The 22,482-nt window shown below is 44.0% G+C and overlaps 1 protein-coding gene across 1 annotated transcript in view; it reads left to right on the forward strand.

Moving 5' to 3' along the window:
- Nucleotides 1-2,899, forward strand: part of LOC135520982 (CUB and sushi domain-containing protein 3-like) — a 150,749-nt gene extending 147,850 nt beyond the window's left edge. Inside the window, exon 5 of the mRNA XM_064946869.1 lies at nt 2,688-2,899. Within this exon, the coding sequence (XP_064802941.1) occupies nt 2,688-2,899 (212 nt within the window). The remainder of the gene's footprint in view (nt 1-2,687) is intronic.
- Nucleotides 2,900-22,482: the final 19,583 nt, after the last annotated feature.

Genomic DNA, 22,482 nt, shown 5'->3' on the forward strand with positions numbered 1-22,482 from the left:
TTCCATTTTGGTGACAATGTAATACGTAATGAGCTGCGCTGCTGGATCCATCTGTCTGCCTGTCTTGACCCTGATGTCCTCATGACCACGTGAAGATAAAGCTGAATTGAAGGAGAGTCTGACTGGTAGGTTACAATACATTGCAACCTGCAATGTTTTCTATGTCACTTGCAATTCAAAAATTAATAATGATTTTTTTTTTTTCATGTATAATGTTTTACTGTTGTATACTTAATTATATACATTATTTTATATTATTATTATATTATTTATATTTTATATGTTTTGTCTGAGGAAGGTCACCGTTACGGAGAGCAGCAGTGGAGAAGAAGAACATCTAGCGAAACCTCCAGAATGTTCTCTGACTACAGCAGCAAGAAGAAAAAGAGACATGAAGTCGTCTTCAGAGCAGAGATTCTTCAAGACATTGAAGTATCTTCTGATGGAAATGAAATTGATTTGCTTGGATTTTTTTATTTTTTATATATATATATATATTTGTTTCAAGGCTCAAGCAGGTACCTGTGACAGTGTTGGCTGTGCCTGCCACCAGCACCCCCAGTGGAGAGAGTGTTTAGTCATGGAGGCCTCATCGTGCCGTGCTCAGTGCAGGAACGCTGACAGACTTTGATCTTTCTGAAATGTCACCTATCCGCAACATGCATGTTCTCTGTCTAAAGGGGGCCACAGGATGTCTGTCTAAAGGGGGCCACAGGATGTCTGTCTAAAGGGGGCCACAGGATGTCTGTCTAAAGGGGGCCACAGGATGTCTGTCTAAAGGGGGCCACAGGATGTCATTTACTACTTGTTACAGGAGATTATATTTCTGTTAAAGTGTCCAGGTCAGGAAGTGTTTTTTATGGATAAAAGGTCATTACGTTTGATATTTATAGGACACTTTAGTAGTTATTGAATAGTTGTCAGTCATTTTGGTTTACATTCATGCTTGTCATTTATCTTCCCTCACCTACAGATTTTCTGTTTGTGTGATTGAATGAAGTGAAATATAGACAATGTCTGCCACAAAATACCATGCCCTTTAAAATGTTACATTGATTTTTTAAATATCCTGTACAATTACTTTTATCAATGTAAACTGTCTACATTTTAAAAGGAAATGTATTTTGATTTAAATAGTGCCTGATGTGCTTTCTTTCATAAAAGAGTCTCTTCAAATCCTTTACATGGTTTATAGACTGAACCCACAGCAGGCAGAAAGCCATTGCCAAAAGGGACTTGAGACTTGACTTAGACATGGCCCTAAAAGACTTGAGACTTGACTTAGACATGGCCCTTAAAGACTTGAGACTTGACTTAGACTTGGACCTAAATGACTTGAGACTTGACTTAGACATGGCCCTAAAAGACTTGAGACTTGACTCAGACTTGGCCCTAAAAGACTTGAGACTTGACTCAGACTTGGTCCTAAATGACTTGACTTGGACTCTACCTCAAAGACTTGTGAACATCTCTGGTGGTACGTTATAGAGACCTCATCATAGTGTGGCTCAGATGCTGTGTTCTTCAAGCTCCCCCTCGCTTATTGAGGCCAAGAACATAAAGATGACATTCCAATATTCTAGAATATCACTTAGAACGCGTGGCCAACACCGGAACCCAGATGCTTCATTCTATGTGGCATGTTAATGTAGAATCTAGATATTGGAACAGAATGGTTTTGGAATCTGTTGTGGTTTCTGAACTCCTCAGACCAGAAGGAGAAGAGCAGACAGCAGACAGAAGAGCAGACAGGGGGCTTGGAACACAGCCAATTGATCCTGTAAATCCAGATACCTTGGACTCTTATCCATGCTGTCATATCCATACTAGCGAGCATACAATTTGGAATACATATAGCCGAATACATGGCTTCATTCTTAGTATGATTCTACTCTACATATTGGAACAGAGCCAACAGATTAATTGATATTTAACGTACGTGTTCTTCTGTTTGTTTGACAGCTGAGCAGTGGCTCCAAGTACTCCAGTAAACATACTTGAAAGTTTATTTATTTATTTATTATTATTTGTTTTTACCTTTATTTAACCAGGCAAGTCAGTTAAGAACAAATTCTTATTTTCAATGATGGCCTAGGAACAGTGGGTTAACTGCCTGTTCAGGGGCAGAACGACAGATTTGTACCTTGTCAGCTCAGGGGTTTGAACTCGCAACCTTCCGGTTACTAGTCCAACACTCTAACCACTAGGCTACCCTGCCGCCCCAAAGTACTAATTAAGTAGTTTTTTGGTGTATCTGTACTTTACCGTTTATGTTTTTGACAACTTTTACTTCACTACATTATTAATAAAGAGAATAATGCATACATACATTATCCCCGACACCCAAAAGTACTCATTACATTTCGAATGCTTAGCAGAATAGGAAAACGGTCCTGGTCACACACTTATCAAGAGAACATCCCTGGTCATCTCTATTGCCTCAGATCTTACAGATTTGACTAAACACACATGCTTTGTTTGTAAAGGATGTCTGAGTGTTGTTGGAGTGTTCCCCTTGCTCTCTGTAAAACATTTCAATTGTGTCCTCTGGTTTTTCTTAATATAAGCACTTTGAAATTATTTATTTAAACTTTTACTTTAGATACTTAAGTGACTTACACTTTTACTTGAGTCATTTTCTATTAAGATATTTTACTTTTACCCCCCCCCCCCCACCCCCACCACAGCTGAAGACACGTGTGGCGGTACGTTGAGGGGGTCCAGTGGGATCATCTCCAGCCCTGAATTCCTCAGTGACCTGTCCAACACTGGGGAATGTAAGTGGACGGTGCTGGCTGACCCTGGAGACACCATCTCACTGGTGTTCACTGACTTCCAGATAGAGGACAAACACGGCTCTCTGGAGATAGAAGGATCAGAGCCGCCCAGTATCTGGTGAGTGGATTGTTTATGTTTTTATTTAATAGCACTATTCAACTAAAGCCAACTGATGTAATAATAACAATTATAATTAGGTGAGTTTTTATATTTGTTCTGTTTCACACATATATACAAGTGTGTTTTATACTCGTGTTTTATACTTTTGTGCATATTCTAATTCCCTTATGAGACACCCTCGGAGAGTTGGGGTCACGGTCAGGGGTCTGCCGTTGTCAACGGCTACCCTGGAGAAATGTAGGGTTAAGTGCCTTGCTCAAGGGCACGTCGACAGATCTCTTCACTTTGGTTATATGTATAATGTGTTTGAGAAACACAACTGTCTGGAGGTAGAAATATCAGAGTCACACAGTATTATTATCTGACCCTGCTGGTCATCTACGAACATTTGAACATCTCGGCCATGTTCTGTTAAAAGCCAGAAGAGGACTGGCCCACCCCTCATAGCCTGGTTCTTCTCTAGGTTTCTTCCTAGGTTCTGGCCTTTCTATGGAGTTTTTCGAAGTCACTGTGCTTCTACACCTGCATTGCTTGCTGTTTCGGGGTTTTAGGCTGGGTTTCTGTACAGCACTTTGTGACATCAGCTGATGTACGAAGGGCTTTATAAATACATTTGAATTTGATTGAGAGTATCTGGTGAGTCAGGATTCCTGAATAACTGCAGTACCAGTCAAAAGTTTGGACACACCTACTCATTCCAGGGTTGTGCTTTCTTTATACTATTTTCGACATTGTAGAATAATAGTGACGACATCAAAACTATGAAATAACACATATGGAATCATGTAATAACCAACACATTTTTGTTGTTGTATATTTGAGATTCTTAAAAGCATCCACCGTTTGCCTTGATGACAGTTTTGCACACTCTTGGCATTCTCTCTGAGAAATACAGGTTCACTCTATCCAATCAGAACAACAGGATCAACGTAAAGCCCGCCTTTCTCTCAACCGACAGCCAGTTGGACCACATAGAACCTCGGACACGACTGATATGAGAAAGATCCTGGCAACACAACGTTTTTTTCTTCTTTAGATCACGGAAAATTACAACAACAACAAAAAATACTCTGATCATAAATCGGATTCAGATAATTGTCCGTATTCGTTACGATACTAATTTTGTCTGACTACTAGGCACACCCCACTACAGACGGTTTTGTGAGAAGACCGTTTTTTTTCGGAAGGGCGACATAGGAGGGCGACATAGGAGGATATGAAGGGCGACATAGGAGGATAACAGTGAATTGAGACACAGCCCATGTAAACAAACAGATATCTCTAGTTTTAAACAGATATCTCTAGTTGAAACAGATATCTCTAGTTTAAACAGATATCTCTCTAGTTTTAACAGATATCTGTAGTTTTAGCAGATATCTCTAGTTTTAGCAGATATTTCTAGTTTTAACAGATATCTCTAGTTTTAGCAGATATCTCTAGTTTTAGCAGATATTTCTAGTTTTAACAGATATCTCTAGTTTTAACAGATATCTCTAGTTTTAGCAGATATTTCTAGTTTTAACAGATATCTCTAGTTTAAACAGATATCTCTAGTTTAAACAGATATCTCTAGTTTTAACAGATATCTCTAGTTTTAGCAGATATTTCTAGTTTTAACAGATATCTCTAGTTTAAACAGATATCTCTAGTTTTAACAGATATCTCTAGTTTTAAACAGATATCTCTAGTTTTAAACAGATATCTCTAGTTGAAACAGATATCTCTAGTTTAAACAGATATCTCTCTAGTTTTAACAGATATCTGTAGTTTTAACAGATATCTCTCTAGTTTTAAACAGATATCTCTCTAGTTTTAAACAGATATCTGTAGTTTTAACAGATATCTCTCTAGTTTTAAACAGATATCTCTAGTTTACATTTACATTACATTTAAGTCATTTAGCAGACGCTCTTATCCAGAGCGACTTACAAATTGGTGAATTCACCTTCTGACATCCAGTGGAACAGCCACTTTACAATAGTGCATCTAAATCATTAAGGGGGGGGGTGGTGAGAAGGATTACTTATCTTATCCTAGGTATTCCTTGAAGAGGTGGGGTTTCAGGTGTCTCCGGAAGGTGGTGATTGACTCCGCTGTCCTGGCGTCGTGAGGGAGTTTGTTCCACCATTGGGGGCCAGAGCAGCGAACAGTTTTGACTGGGCTGAGCGGGAACTGTACTTCCTCAATGGTAGGGAGGCGAGCAGGCCAGAGGTGGATGAACGCAGTGCCCTTGCTTGGGTGTAGGGCCTGATCAGAGCCTGGAGGTACTGCGGTGCCGTTCCCCTCACAGCTCCGTAGGCAAGCACCATGGTCTTGTAGCGGATGCGAGCTTCAACTGGAAGCCAGTGGAGAGAGCGGAGGAGCGGGGTGACGTGAGAGAACTTGGGAAGGTTGAACACCAGACGGGCTGCGGCGTTCTGGATGAGTTGTAGGGGTTTAATGGCACAGGCAGGGAGCCCAGCCAACAGCGAGTTGCAGTAATCCAGACGGGAGATGACAAGTGCCTGGATTAGGACCTGCGCCGCTTCCTGTGTGAGGCAGGGTCGTACTCTGCGGATGTTGTAGAGCATGAACCTACAGGAACGGGCCACCGCCATGATGTTGGTTGAGAACGACAGGGTGTTGTCCAGGATCACGCCAAGGTTCTTAGCGCTCTGGGAGGAGGACACAATGGAGTTGTCAACCGTGATGGCGAGATCATGGAACGGGCAGTCCTTCCCCGGGAGGAAGAGCAGCTCCGTCTTGCCGAGGTTCAGCTTGAGGTGGTGATCCGTCATCCACACTGATATGTCTGCCAGACATGCAGAGATGCGATTCGCCACCTGGTCATCAGAAGGGGGAAAGGAGAAGATTAATTGTGTGTCGTCTGCATAGCAATGATAGGAGAGACCATGTGAGGTTATGACAGAGCCAAGTGACTTGGTGTATAGCGAGAATAGGAGAGGGCCTAGAACAGAGCCCTGGGGGACACCAGTGGTGAGAGCACGTGGCGAGGAGACAGATTCTCGCCACGCCACCTGGTAGGAGCGACCTGTCAGGTAGGACGCAATCCAAGCGTGGGCCGCGCCGGAGATGCCCAACTCGGAGAGGGTGGAGAGGAGGATCTGATGGTTCACAGTATCGAAGGCAGCCGATAGGTCTAGAAGGATGAGAGCAGAGGAGAGAGAGTTAGCTTTAGCAGTGCGGAGCGCCTCCGTGATACAGAGAAGAGCAGTCTCAGTTGAATGACTAGTCTTGAAACCTGACTGATTTGGATCAAGAAGGTCATTCTGAGAGAGATAGCGGGAGAGCTGGCCAAGGACGGCACGTTCAAGAGTTTTGGAGAGAAAAGAAAGAAGGGATACTGGTCTGTAGTTGTTGACATCGGAGGGATCGAGTGTAGGTTTTTTCAGAAGGGGTGCAACTCTCGCTCTCTTGAAGACGGAAGGGACGTAGCCAGCGGTCAGGGATTAGTTGATGAGCGAGGTGAGGTAAGGGAGAAGGTCCCCGGAAATGGTCTGGAGAAGAGAGGAGGGGATAGGGTCAAGCGGGCAGGTTGTTGGGCGGCCGGCCGTCACAAGAAGCGAGATTTCATCTGGAGAGAGAGGGGAGAAAGAGGTCAGAGCACAGGGTAGGGCAGTGTGAGCAGAACCAGCGGTGTCGTTTGACTTAGCAAACGAGGATCGGATGTCGTCGACCTTCTTTTCAAAATGGTTGACGAAGTCATCTGCAGAGAGGGAGGAGGGGGGGGAGGAGGATTCAGGAGGGAGGAGAAGGTGGCAAAGAGCTTCCTAGGGTTAGAGGCAGATGCTTGGAATTTAGAGTGGTAGAAAGTGGCTTTAGCAGCATAGACAGAGGAGGAAAATGTAGAGAGGAGGGAGTGAAAGGATGCCAGGTCCGCAGGGAGGCGAGTTTTCCTCCATTTCCGCTCGGCTGCCCGGAGCTCTGTTCTGTGAGCTCGCAATGAGTCATCGAGCCACGGAGCAGGAGGGGAGGACCGAGCCGGCCTGGAGGATAGGGGACATAGAGAGTCAAAGGATGCAGAAAGGGAAGAGAGGAGGGTTGAGGAGGCAGACTCAGGAGAAAGGTTGGAGAAGGTATGAGCAGAGGGAAGAGATGATAGGATGGAAGAGGAGAGAGTAGCGGGGGAGAGAGAGCGAAGGTTGGGACGGCGCGATACCATCCGAGTAGGGGCAGTGTGGGAAGTGTTGGATGAGAGCGAGAGGGAAAAGGATACGAGGTAGTGGTCGGAGACTTGGAGGGGAGTTGCAATGAGGTTAGTGGAAGAACAGCATCTAGTAAAGATGAGGTCTAGCGTATTGCCTGCCTTGTGAGTAGGGGGGGAAGGTGAGAGGGTGAGGTCAAAAGAGGAGAGGAGTGGAAAGAAGGAGGCAGAGAGGAATGAGTCAAAGGTAGACGTGGGGAGGTTAAAGTCGCCCAGGACTGTGAGAGGTGAGCCGTCCTCAGGAAAGGAGCTTATCAAGGCATCAAGCTTTAAACAGATATCTCTAGTTTTAAACAAATATCTCTAGTTTTAAACAGATATCTCACTTAAACTGATGGATTTTAATGGAGATGTTTTATTATGTCACTCTGATTGATGCACCGGTGCACCAATAGACTCTAGGGGGTATAATTGTATGAGTCCCTTTCCTATGGTACTGCAGCCAAAGTACCAATGTACCAATGTACCATCTACAGTTGACAGTCCCTTTTCCAGTTGGACAGGTATCTCTCAGAATCTAAGTTATAACCTACCCAGCCCCCAAGCCCTAGACCTTTCCTCTCTAAGTTATAACCTACCCAGCCCCCAAGCCCTAGACCTTTCCTCTCTAAGTTATAACCTACCCAGTCCCCAAGCCCTAGACCTTTCCTCTCTAAGTTATAACCTACCCAGCCCCCAAGCCCTAGACCTTTCCTCTCTAAGTTATAACCTACCCAGTCCCCAAGCCCTAGACCTTTCCTCTCTAAGTTATAACCTACCCAGTCTCCATGTAAAGGGGTTAAATTGCCAGTTGGGACGCGGTCGTTGAGTGTCTCAGTAACTCCCTATCTAGTGCGCTACTTTTGACCAAGGCTCCCTGTAAAGGGGTTAAAGTGCCAGTTGGGACGCGGTCGTTGAGTGTCTCTGTAACTCCCTATCTAGTGCGCTACTTTTCACCAAGGCTCCCAGTAAAGGGGTTAAAGTGCCAGTTGGGACGCGGTCATTGAGTGTCTCAGTAACTCCCTATCTAGTGCGCTACTTTTGACCAAGGCTCCCTGTAAAGGGGTTAAAGTGCCAGTTGGGACGCGGTCGTTGAGTGTCTCTGTAACTCCCTATCTAGTGCGCTACTTTTGACCAAGGCTCCCTGTAAAGGGGTTAAAGTGCCAGTTGGGACGCGGTCGTTGAGTGTCTCTGTAACTCCCTATCTAGTGTGCTACTTTTGACCAAGGCTCCCTGTAAAGGGGTTAAAGTGCCAGTTGGGACGCGGACGTTGAGTGTCTCAGTAACTCCCTATCTAGTGCGCTACTTTTGACCAAGGCTCCCTGTAAAGGGGTTAAAGTGCCAGTTGGGACGCGGTCGTTGAGTGTCTCTGTAACTCCCTATCTAGTGCGCTACTTTTCACCAAGGCTCCCAGTAAAAGGGTTAAAGTGCCAGTTGGGACGCGGTCGTTGAGTGTCTCAGTAACTCCCTATCTAGTGCGCTACTTTTGACCAAGGCTCCCTGTAAAGGGGTTAAAGTGCCAGTTGGGACGCGGTCGTTGAGTGTCTCTGTAACTCCCTATCTAGTGCGCTACTTTTGACCAAGGCTCCCTGTAAAGGGGTTAAAGTGCCAGTTGGGACGCGGTCGTTGAGTGTCTCTGTAACTCCCTATCTAGTGTGCTACTTTTGACCAAGGCTCCCTGTAAAGGGGTTAAAGTGCCAGTTGGGACGCGGACGTTGAGTGTCTCAGTAACTCCCTATCTAGTGCGCTACTTTTGACCAAGGCTCCCTGTAAAGGGGTTAAAGTGCCAGTTGGGACGCGGTCGTTGAGTGTCTCAGTAACTCCCTATCTAGTGCGCTACTTTTGACCAAGGCTCCCTGTAAAGGGGTTAAAGTGCCAGTTGGGACGCGGTCGTTGAGTGTCTCTGTAACTCCCTATCTAGTGCGCTACTTTTGACCAAGGCTCCCTGTAAAGGGGTTAAAGTGCCAGTTGGGACGCAGTCGTTGAGTGTCTCTGTAACTCCCTATCTAGTGCGCTACTTTTGACCAAGGCTCCCTGTAAAGGGGTTAAAGTGCCAGTTGGGACGCGGTCGTTGAGTGTCTCTGTAACTCCCTATCTAGTGCGCTACTTTTGACCAAGGCTCCCTGTAAAGGGGTTAAAGTGCCAGTTGGGACGCGGTCGTTGAGTGTCTCTGTAACTCCCTATCTAGTGCGCTACTTCTGACCAAGGCTCCCTGTAAAGGGGTTAAAGTGCCAGTTGGGACGCGGTCGTTGAGTGTCTCAGTAACTCCCTATCTAGTGCGCTACTTTTGACCAAGGCTCCCTGTAAAGGGGTTAAAGTGCCAGTTGGGACGCGGTCGTTGAGTGTCTCTGTAACTCCCTATCTAGTGCGCTACTTTTGACCAAGGCTCCCTGTAAAGGGGTTAAAGTGCCAGTTGGGACGCGGTCGTTGAGTGTCTCAGTAACTCCCTATCTAGTGCGCTACTTTTGACCAAGGCTCCCTGTAAAGGGGTTAAAGTGCCAGTTGGGACGCGGTCGTTGAGTGTCTCTGTAACTCCCTATCTAGTGTGCTACTTTTGACCAAGGCTCCCTGTAAAGGGGTTAAAGTGCCAGTTGGGACGCGGTCGTTGAGTGTCTCAGTAGCTCCCTATCTAGTGTGCTACTTTTGACCAAGGCTCCCTGTAAAGGGGTTAAAGTGCCAGTTGGGACGCGGTCGTTGAGTGTCTCAGTAACTCCCTATCTAGTGCGCTACTTTTGACCAAGGCTCCCTGTAAAGGGGTTAAAGTGCCAGTTGGGACGCGGTCGTTGAGTGTCTCAGTAACTCCCTATCTAGTGCACTACTTTTGACCAAGGCTCCCTGTAAAGGGGTTAAAGTGCCAGTTGGGACGCGGTCGTTGAGTGTCTCTGTAACTCCCTATCTAGTGCGCTACTTTTGACCAAGGCTCCCTGTAAAGGGGTTAAAGTGCCAGTTGGGACGCGGTCGTTGAGTGTCCCAGTAACTCCCTATCTAGTGCGCTACTTTTGACCAAGGCTCCCTGTAAAGGGGTTAAAGTGCCAGTTGGGACGCGGTCGTTGAGTGTCTCTGTAACTCCCTATCTAGTGTGCTACTTTTGACCAAGGCTCCCTGTAAAGGGGTTAAAGTGCCAGTTGGGACGCGGTCGTTGAGTGTCTCTGTAACTCCCTATCTAGTGCGCTACTTTTGACCAAGGCTCCCTGTAAAGGGGTTAAAGTGCCAGTTGGGACGCGGTCGTTGAGTGTCTAAGTAACCAAATGCTTTTTTTTTCATTCTTCCTACAATATTTGTGTCATTTAGATTTCAGTAAAATGGCTCAGTGTGCAGAAAAGGTCACGTTATGTGAAATCAATTACCTTCTAAACTCCCAGAGGAACAACCTATTTCAGGGTTTAGTAACATCCTCATCCTTTCATTGGTACAAGAAACAACTTTTAGACAAACTGTTTTTTTGACAGGGTTTTCTCAGCCCTGGTGCAGCAGGGTAGCCTAGTGGTTAGAGTGTAGAGGGGGCAGGGTAGCCTAATGGTTAGAGTGTAGAGGTGGCAGGGTAGCCTAGTGGTTAGAGTGTAGAGGTGGCTGGGTAGCCTAGTGGTTAGAGTGTAGAGGTGGCAGGGTAGCCTAGTGGTTAGAGTGTAGAGGTGGCAGGGTAGCCTAGTGGTTAGAGTGTGGAGGTGGCAGGGTAGCCTAGTGGTTAGAGTGTGGAGGTGGCAGGGTAGCCTAGTGGTTAGAGTGTAGAGGTGGCAGGGTAGCCTAGTGGTTAGAGTGTGGAGGTGGCAGGGTAGCCTAGTGGTTAGAGTGTAGAGGTGGCAGGGTAGCCTAGTGGTTAGAGTGTAGAGGTGGCAGGGTAGCCTAGTGGTTAGAGTGTAGAGGTGGCAGGGTAGCCTAGTGGTTAGAGTGTAGAGGTGGCAGGGTAGCCTAGTGGTTAGAGTGTAGAGGTGGCAGGGTAGCCTAGTGGTTAGAGTGTGGAGGTGGCAGGGTAGCCTAGTGGTTAGAGTGTAGGGGCAGCAGCGTAGCCTAGTGGTTAGAGCATTGGACTAGTAACCGGAAGGTTGCAAGTTCAAACCCCCAAGCAAACAAGGTACAAATCTGTCATTCTGCCCCTGAACAGGCAGTTAACCCACTGTTCCTTGGCCGTCATTGAAAATAAGAATTTGTTCATAATTAACTGACTTGCCTAGTTAAATAAAGGTAAATTAAATAAAAAATAAACTCCCAGAGGAACACCCTAATTCTTCCACTGACAGGATGGACTAGAAAAGCTCTTAGTATTTTGAATTCACAAAGTCATTTTCACTGACTGTTGAGATCGAAGGAAATGTTGTACATATGTGACTCAACACCTGGATTCCGTCTTATGTGACAACATTTTAATTATCATTATTGTTTTTTTACATTGGATAAAAGTAGAGACTGAGAGCTACATAATGGTGTATCATACACTACAGTTGAGGAACAATGGGAAGGGTATTCTGCTCTGAAAGTTGATACACTTGTAAACTCACGTTTGGAGAAAAGGGTCTTTGAATGTTTTGGTACCTAATAGAGAGCTATCCTTTGTCTACACCTATTCAGCATTGTTCACGCCCTCTTAAGTCTTTAGCCCCACCCATTTAGCATTGCCCACGCCCTCTTAAGCCTTTAGCCCCACCCATTCAGCATTGTTCACACCCTCTTAAGCCTTTAGCCCCACCCATTCAGCATTGTTCACACCCTCTTAAGCCTTTAGCCCCACCCATTCAGCATTATTCACACCCTCTTAAGCCTTTCGCCCCACACATTCAGCATTGTTCACGCCCTCTTAAGCCTTAAGCCCCACCCATCTCTTTAAGGATTCACATGAGGTCATGTGATAAAGATTTAAAGTGTGCAGATAAAAAGAAGTAATAAATATTAGATGATGCTTAGCCAGATACACTAGTCTGAATGGATGGGTCATGTGGAATAAATGCTGTAACCCCGAGCCACATCCAGTGGTGAAAAAAATAATACATTGTGATACTTGAGTAAAAGTATAAATCATTAAAATTTCTTATATTAAACCAGACGGCACAAAAAGCAAACAATTTATTGACGGATAGCCTGGGGCACAATGTACTTAAATATCAAAAGTAAAAATAAACAATTTCAACTTCCTGATATTAAGCAAATCAGACAGCATAATTGATTTTTTTTTTTAAATTGATGGGTAGCCAGGGGCAACACTCCAACACTCAGACATCATTTACAGAGGGCCAGGGGCAACACTCCAACACTCAGACATAATTTACAGAGGGCCAGGGGCAACACTCCAACACTCAGACATCATTTGCAAACAAAGCATTTGTGTTTAGTGAGTCCTCCAGATCAGAGGCAGTAGAGGTGACCAGGGATGCTTTCTGTTTAGTGAGTCCTCCAGATCAGAGGCAGTAGGGATGACCAGAGATGTTCTCTGTTTAGTGAGTCCTCCAGATCAGAGGCAGTAGGGATGACCAGGGATGTTCTCTGTTTAGTGAGTCCTCCAGATCAGAGGCAGTAGGGATGACCAGAGATGTTATCTGTTTAGTGAGTCCTCCAGATCAGAGGCAGTAGGGATGACCAGGGATGTTCTCTGTTTAGTGAGTCCACCAGATCAGAGGCAGTAGGGATGACCAGGGATGTTCTCTGTTTAGTGAGTCCTCCAGATCAGAGGCAGTAGGGATGGACCAGGGATGTTCTCTGTTTAGTGAGTCCTCCAGATCAGAGGCAGTAGAGATGACCAGAGATGTTCTCTGTTTAGTGAGTCCTCCAGATCAGAGGCAGTAGGGATGACCAGGGATGTTCTCTGTTTAGTGAGTCCTCCAGATCAGAGGCAGTAGGGAGGACCAGGGATGTTCTCTGTTTAGTGAGTCCTCCAGATCAGAGGCAGTAGGGATGACCAGGAAGTGACCACACTCTTGATAAGTGTTTGAATTAGACAATTTTCCTGGTCAAAATGTAACGTGGTACTTTTGAGTGTTAAGGAAAATGTCTGGAGTAAAAAGTACATTACTTTCTTTACGAATGTAGTGAGGTAAAAGATGTCAAAAATATAAATATAAATATATAAATAACAACAACAAAAAACGACTTAAGTAGTACTTTAAAGTGTTTTTACACCTCCGCCCAAATGCCTCCCACATTAGCATAGTTGGTATACTGTTACACATACTTACATTAGCATACTTGGTATACTGTTACACACACTTACATTAGCATACTTGGTATACTGTTACACACACTTGGTATACTGTTACACACACTTACATTAGCATACTTGGTATACTGTTACACACACTTACATTAGCATACTTGGTATACTGTTACACACACTTACATTAGCATACTTGATATAATGTTACACATACTTACTTGGTATACTGTTACACACACTTACATTAGCATACTTGGTATACTGTTACACACACACTTACATTAGCATACTTGGTATACTGTTACACACACTTACATTAGCATACTTGGTATACTGTTACACACACACTTACATTAGCATACTTGGTATACTGTTACACACACTTACATTAGCATACTTGATATACTGTTACACACACTTACATACTTGATTTTTTTAACCTTTATTTAACCAGGCAAGTCAGTTAAGAACAAATTCTTATTTTCAATGACCGCCTAGGAACAGTGGGTTAACTGCCTGTTCAGGGGCAGAACGACAGATTTGTACCTTGTCAGCTTGGGGGTTTGAACTTGCAACCTTCAGGTTACTAGTCCAATACTCTAACTACTAGGCTACCCTAGTGGCCAGCATCCCGGAGTCACCTCTTCACTGTTGACGTTGAGACTGGACAGAGGAACTCTGCCTAGAATGCCAGCATCCCGTAGTCACCTCTTCACTGTTGACGTTGAGACTGGACAGAAGAACTCTGCCTAGAAGGCCAGCATCCCAATGTCGCTTCTTCACTGTTGACGATGAGACTGGACAGAAGAACTCTGCCTTGAAGGCCAGCATCCCGGAGTCGCCTCTTCACTGTTGACGTTGAGACTAATGTTTTGAAGGGTACAATTTAATGAAGCTGCCATTTGAGGACTTGTGAGGCGTCTGTTTCTCAAACTAGACACTCTCTAATGTACTTGTCCTCTTGCTCAGTTGTGCACTGGGGCCTCCCACTCCTTTTTCTATTCTGGGTAGAGCCAGTTTGCGCTGTTCTATGAAGGGAGTAGTACACAGATCTTCAGTTTCTTGGCAATTTCTCGCATGGAATAGCCTTCATTTCTCAGAACAAGAATAGACAGACGAATTTCAGAAGAAAGTTATTTGTTTTTGGCCATTTTGAGCCTGTAATCGAACCCACAAATGCTGATGCTCCAGATACTCAACTAGTCTAAAGAAGGACGGTTTTATTGCTTCTTTAATCATCAAAACTTTACGGAAAAAGCACACCATGCAATAATCTGAGTACAGCACTCAGAGAACAAAACAAGCCGTATCCATATTCATGTTGTGGAGTTGACAGAAGTCAGAAATAGCATTGTAAATATTCACTTACCTTTGATGATCTTCATCAGAATGCACTCCCAGGAATCCCAGTTCCACAATAAATGTTTGTTTTGTTTCGATAAAGTCCACGATTTATGTCCAAATACCTCCTTTTTGTTTGCGCGTTTAGTTCCAAAATCCAAATTCATGACGCGCAGGCCAGACGAAGAGTCAACAAATTCTATTACTGTTCGTAGAAACATGTCAAACGATGTATAGAATCAATCTTTAGGATGTTTTTAACATAAATCTTCAATAATGTTTCAACCGGAGAATTCCTTTGTCTGTAGAAATGCAATGGAATGCAGCTTACTCTCATGGGGGCGTGCCTGAGTGAGCTCGTGGCACTCTGCCAGACCCCTGAGTCAATCACCTCTTATTCCCTCATCCTTCACAGTAGGAGCATCAAACAAGGTTCCAAAGACAGTTGACAGTGGAAGCCAGAGGAAGAGCAATATGACCCCATAGACACTGTATATTGGCAAACCTACAAGCCTCAGATTTCCCACTTCCTGGTTGGATTTTTTTCTCAGGTTTTTGCCTGCCATATGAATTCTGTTATACTCACAGACATCATTCAAACCGTTTTAGAACCTTCAGAGTGTTTTCTATCCAAATCTAATAATAATATGCATATCATAGCTTCTGGGCCTGATTGGCAGGCAGTTTACTGCCCCCAGCCATAATTAGTTAACTAGCAAAACAAACAGATTGTCATAGCTAGCTAAAGTTAACCAATAAGTTCAATGTTAGCTAGGTAACATTAGGCTATAACTAGCAATGGGAAATGGCATTCTGAGAACACATCACTAACATAACACACACTTCATAAGTTAATGTTGGCTAGCAAGCCAGCCATCGAACTCCAGCTGGCTAGCAAACAGCAAGCTTTAATTTACAGTGAAAACAACTTTCAGACAAAATTAGAAAGGTATAATATCTAAATCTGTAGATTCTGACCTGTATACATGGAAGAAAGCCTCACGGCAGACTGCAACCCGTTGGGTAAGACACCCTGTGTTGTTTCCGTTTAGCCCAGCTTGTTTGGCCCGTTGTGTTCCACTGATTTCAAGACGTGTTATGAAATGAGAGAGAGAGAGTCAGCGTGGCACGATCGTCATCCAGAAAGTGGTCCATCACTACTTCTTCACCACTGACGTTTGTCGATAGCGTTTGTCAATAAATTCAGAGCAGCAATGTTATTGATAGCAGTAGCGACATGTTTTCAGTTCTCCATGGCTAACGTAATATCTATACAAAAACACTGTACTAGAAAGGATTATCTACGCATTACGAGCAGCTCATTTTATAGACACAAGATGCAACACCGTAGACCAATCCAAACTCATCTCTCGGCATGTCCAGCCTACTCTTTATCTCAGCCAATCATGGCTAGTGGGAAGGTTGCTCGCTTTTTCTGTGGCTAAACCAACTAGGCTTGTAATTTAACAATTTTATTCGTACTTACAGATGATATATATTTTTTAAGTTTAAAAGGTTCTCCTGTGAAGTCGTGACTTGTGACATCCTGAATCAGGTCACATACGTAGTGTTGAAGAGGAGACAGAGAAACACTGTCAGTGTTAGAAAAATACAAATAGACAAAGAGTTTGATTGGATGGAATCTAAATGCCACACAAGGATAACAGGATGAATGTCATCAAAATGACTAGAACTCAAATTTACATTTACATTTACATTTAAGTCATTTGGCAGACGCTCTTATCCAGAGCGACTTACAAATTGGTGAATTCACCTTATGACATCCAGTGGAACAGCCACTTTACAATAGTGCATCTAAATCATTTAAGGGGGGGTGAGAAGGATTACTTTATCCTATCCTAGGTATTCCTTAAAGAGGTGGGGTTTCAGGTGTCTCCGGAAGGTGGTGATTGACTCCGCTGTCCTGGCGTCGTGAGGGAGTTTGTTCCACCATTGGGGGGCCAGAGCAGCGAACAGTTTTGACTGGGCTGAGCGGGAACTGTACTTCCTCAGTGGTAGGGAGGCGAGCAGGCCAGAGGTGGATGAACGCAGTGCCCTTGTTTGTATCTTGTCTTGACTATCATTAATGTGATTGATGGTTATTTTTATATAAAATAATTACATACCACGTTAATAAATTATTACGCGATTAAATTACTCATGTAACAATTCATTAAGTAGTAATTTGGGGCACCACGGAAAAAAAGTTATTTAACGAGTTACTATCTCCCGACTATAAACATCTTACATCAGTCACAGTCAATTCATGAATTCTTATTTACCACCAGTCTCGTTCTGAATGTCGTACAATCCTTGGATATCTGCACAAACCCGAGCATAAATGATGAATCAGCAATATACAAATTGGCTTAATTATTTATTTACTAACTAATTAAATAATCACACAGATTAAATAAACACACAAACAGAATGGCTTACACATTGATTACTACAGTCGTGGCCAAAAGTTTTGAGAATGACACACATATTAATTTTTACAAAGTCTGCTGCCTCAGTATGTATGATGGCAATTTGCATATATTCCAGAATGCCAGTAAGATTGCACCTAAATCAACCATTTATCGGATCATCAAGAACTTCAAGGAGAGCGGTACAATTGTTGTGAAGAACGCTTCAGGGCGCCCAAGAAAGTCCAGCAAGCGCCAGGACCGTCTCCTAAAGTTGATTCAGCTGTAGGTTCGGGGCACCACCAGTACAGAGCTTGCTCAGGAATGACAGCAGACAGGTGTGAGTGCATCTGCACGCACAGTGAGGCGAAGTCTTTTGGAGGATAGCCTGGTGTTAAGAAGGGCAGCAAAGAAGGCACTTCCCTCCAGGAAAAACATAATCGACAGACTGATATTCTGCAAAATCAAATCAAATCAAATGTATTTAGATAGCCCTTCGTACATCAGCTGATATCTCAAAGTGCTGTACAGAAACACAGCCTAAAATCCCAAACAGCAAGCAATGCAGGTGTAGAAGCACGGTGGCTAGGAAAAACTCCCTAGAAAGGCCAAAACCTAGGAAGAAACCTAGAGAGGAACCAGGCTATGAGGGGTGGCCAGTCCTCTTCTTGCTGTGCCGGGTGGAGATTTTAACAGAACATGGCCAAGATGTTCAAATGACCAGCATAGTCAAATAATAATAATCACAGTAGTTGTCGAGGGTGCAGCAAGTCAGCACCTCAGGAGTAAATGTCTGCTGGGCCAACTGTGCGTAATGAAAGTTCCATCCGTGACACTTAGTTACATCACAAATTAGAAAATGAATTCGACATGATTGTTCTTTAAGTATCCACAGACCCTTCCAATTTTTGGGGGGGAAATATAGAAATATTGTGTCATTATTCAACCTTTTGATGTTACCGTACTGCAACGTCTCTCTCTCTCTCTCTCTGTGGTAACAAAGGGGTTTTAACTTCCATTTCTAAAAGAGTGGGAGACTGAATTTTCCTGCAGGTATTTACGACAATCATAAAATTGCAGAGAGAGAGAGAGAGAGAGAGAGAGAGAGAGAGAGAGAGAGAGAGAGAGAGAGAGAGAGAGAGAGAGACAGAGACAGAGACAGAGACAGAGAGAGAGACAGAGAGAGAGACACAGACACAGAGACAGACAGACAGACAGACAGACAGACAGACAGACAGACAGACAGACAGACAGACAGACAGACAGACAGACAGACAGACAGACAGACAGACAGACAGACAGACAGACAGACAGACAGACAGACAGACAGACAGACAGACAGACAGACAGACAGACAGACAGACAGACAGACAGACAGACAGACAGACAGACAGACAGACAGACAGACAGACAGACAGACAGACAGACAGACAGACAGACAGACAGACAGACAGACAGACAGACAGACAGACAGACAGACAGACAGACAGACAGACAGACAGACAGACAGACAGACAGACAGACAGACAGACAGACAGACAGACAGACAGACAGACAGACAGACAGACAGACAGACAGACAGACAGACAGACAGACAGACAGACAGACAGACAGACAGACAGACAGACAGACAGACAGACAGACAGACAGACAGACAGACAGACAGACAGACAGACAGACAGACAGACAGACAGACAGACAGACAGACAGACAGACAGACAGACAGACAGACAGACAGACAGACAGACAGACAGACAGACAGACAGACAGACAGACAGACAGACAGACAGACAGACAGACAGACAGACAGACAGACAGACAGACAGACAGACAGACAGACAGACAGACAGACAGACAGACAGACAGACAGACAGACAGACAGACAGACAGACAGACAGACAGACAGACAGACAGACAGACAGACAGACAGACAGACAGACAGACAGACAGACAGACAGACAGACAGACAGACAGACAGACAGACAGACAGACAGACAGACAGACAGACAGACAGACAGACAGACAGACAGACAGACAGACAGACAGACAGACAGACAGACAGACAGACAGACAGACAGACAGACAGACAGACAGACAGACAGACAGACAGACAGACAGACAGACAGACAGACAGACAGACAGACAGACGGGGTCTATGATCCTCACCCAAAAGGGCAAATCATGACAAATGTCTTTGTGTTGTTCAATAATTATACTGTGTAGTCTGGAGACAGTCTGAGATGTCTCAGGATCAGTGTATTTATTGGAATTTTTCACTTTGAAAAGGTTATTCTAACATGATGATTGATATGATTACAGCAGCTGTAGGAACAGGCTTGTCTTGGTGTTATGTTACAGTAACATATGATTACAGCAGCTGTAGGAACAGGCTTGTCTTGGTGTTATGTTACCGTAACATATGATTACAGCAGCTGTAGGAACAGGCTTGTCTTGGTGTTATGTTACCGTAACATGTGATTACAGCAGCTGTAGGAACAGGCTTGTCTTGGTGTTATGTTACAGTAACATATGATTACAGCAGCTGTAGGAACAGGCTTGTCTTGGTGTTATGTTACAGTAACGTGATTACAGCAGCTGTAGGAACAGGCTTGTCTTGGTGTTATGTTACCGTAACATGTGATTACAGCAGCTGTAGGAACAGGCTTGTCTTGGTGTTATGTTACCGTAACATGTGATTACAGCAGCTGTAGGAACAGGCTTGTCTTGGTGTTATGTTACCGTAACATATGATTACAGCAGCTGTAGGAACAGGCTTGTCTTGGTGTTATGTTACCGTAACATGTGATTACAGCAGCTGTAGGAACAGGCTTGTCTTGGTGTTATGTTACCGTAACATATGATTACAGCAGCTGTAGGAACAGGCTTGTCTTGGTGTTATGTTACCGTAACATATGATTACAGCAGCTGTAGGAACAGGCTTGTCTTGGTGTTATGTTACCGTAACATATGATTACAGCAGCTGTAGGAACAGGCTTGTCTTGGTGTTATGTTACCGTAACATATGATTACAGCAGCTGTAGGAACAGGCTTGTCTTGATGTTATGTTACAGTAACGTGATTACAGCAGCTGTAGGAACAGGCTTGTCTTGGTGTTATGTTACAGTAACATATGATTACAGCAGCTGTAGGAACAGGCTTGTCTTGATGTTATGTTACCGTAACATATGATTACAGCAGCTGTAGGAACAGGCTTGTCTTGATGTTATGTTACCGTAACATGTGATTACAGCAGCTGTAGGAACAGGCTTGTCTTGATGTTATGTTACCGTAACATGTGATTACAGCAGCTGTAGGAACAGGCTTGTCTTGGTGTTATGTTACCGTATCATATGATTACAGCAGCTGTAGGAACAGGCTTGTCTTGGTGTTATGTTACCGTAACATATGATTACAGCAGCTGTAGGAACAGGCTTGTCTTGGTGTTATGTTACAGTAACATATGATTACAGCAGCTGTAGGAACAGGCTTGTCTTGGTGTTATGTTACCGTAACATATGATTACAGCAGCTGTAGGAACAGGCTTGTCTTGGTGTTATGTTACCGTAACATGTGATTACAGCAGCTGTAGGAACAGGCTTGTCTTGGTGTTATGTTACAGTAACATATGATTACAGCAGCTGTAGGAACAGGCTTGTCTTGGTGTTATGTTACAGTAACGTGATTACAGCAGCTGTAGGAACAGGCTTGTCTTGGTGTTATGTTACAGTAACATATGATTACAGCAGCTGTAGGAACAGGCTTGTCTTGGTGTTATGTTACCGTAACATATGATTACAGCAGCTGTAGGAACAGGCTTGTCTTGGTGTTATGTTACCGTAACATGTGATTACAGCAGCTGTAGGAACAGGCTTGTCTTGGTGTTATGTTACAGTAACATATGATTACAGCAGCTGTAGGAACAGGCTTGTCTTGGTGTTATGTTACAGTAACGTGATTACAGCAGCTGTAGGAACAGGCTTGTCTTGGTGTTATGTTACCGTAACATGTGATTACAGCAGCTGTAGGAACAGGCTTGTCTTGGTGTTATGTTACCGTAACATGTGATTACAGCAGCTGTAGGAACAGGCTTGTCTTGGTGTTATGTTACCGTAACATATGATTACAGCAGCTGTAGGAACAGGCTTGTCTTGGTGTTATGTTACCGTAACATGTGATTACAGCAGCTGTAGGAACAGGCTTGTCTTGGTGTTATGTTACCGTAACATATGATTACAGCAGCTGTAGGAACAGGCTTGTCTTGGTGTTATGTTACCGTAACATATGATTACAGCAGCTGTAGGAACAGGCTTGTCTTGGTGTTATGTTACCGTAACATATGATTACAGCAGCTGTAGGAACAGGCTTGTCTTGGTGTTATGTTACCAAAACATATGATTACAGCAGCTGTAGGAACAGGCTTGTCTTGGTGTTATGTTACCGTAACATATGATTACAGCAGCTGTAGGAACAGGCTTGTCTTGGTGTTATGTTACCGTAACATATGATTACAGCAGCTGTAGGAACAGGCTTGTCTTGGTGTTATGTTACCGTAACATATGATTACAGCAGCTGTAGGAACAGGCTTGTCTTGATGTTATGTTACAGTAACGTGATTACAGCAGCTGTAGGAACAGGCTTGTCTTGGTGTTATGTTACAGTAACATATGATTACAGCAGCTGTAGGAACAGGCTTGTCTTGATGTTATGTTACCGTAACATATGATTACAGCAGCTGTAGGAACAGGCTTGTCTTGATGTTATGTTACCGTAACATGTGATTACAGCAGCTGTAGGAACAGGCTTGTCTTGATGTTATGTTACCGTAACATGTGATTACAGCAGCTGTAGGAACAGGCTTGTCTTGGTGTTATGTTACCGTATCATATGATTACAGCAGCTGTAGGAACAGGCTTGTCTTGGTGTTATGTTACCGTAACATATGATTACAGCAGCTGTAGGAACAGGCTTGTCTTGGTGTTATGTTACAGTAACATATGATTACAGCAGCTGTAGGAACAGGCTTGTCTTGGTGTTATGTTACCGTAACATATGATTACAGCAGCTGTAGGAACAGGCTTGTCTTGGTGTTATGTTACCGTAACATGTGATTACAGCAGCTGTAGGAACAGGCTTGTCTTGGTGTTATGTTACAGTAACATATGATTACAGCAGCTGTAGGAACAGGCTTGTCTTGGTGTTATGTTACAGTAACGTGATTACAGCAGCTGTAGGAACAGGCTTGTCTTGGTGTTATGTTACAGTAACATATGATTACAGCAGCTGTAGGAACAGGCTTGTCTTGGTGTTATGTTACCGTAACATATGATTACAGCAGCTGTAGGAACAGGCTTGTCTTGGTGTTATGTTACCGTAACATGTGATTACAGCAGCTGTAGGAACAGGCTTGTCTTGGTGTTATGTTACAGTAACATATGATTACAGCAGCTGTAGGAACAGGCTTGTCTTGGTGTTATGTTACAGTAACGTGATTACAGCAGCTGTAGGAACAG

Source organism: Oncorhynchus masou, chromosome 29, assembly GCF_036934945.1.
Source record: "Oncorhynchus masou masou isolate Uvic2021 chromosome 29, UVic_Omas_1.1, whole genome shotgun sequence".
Taxonomy (NCBI): domain Eukaryota; kingdom Metazoa; phylum Chordata; class Actinopteri; order Salmoniformes; family Salmonidae; genus Oncorhynchus; species Oncorhynchus masou.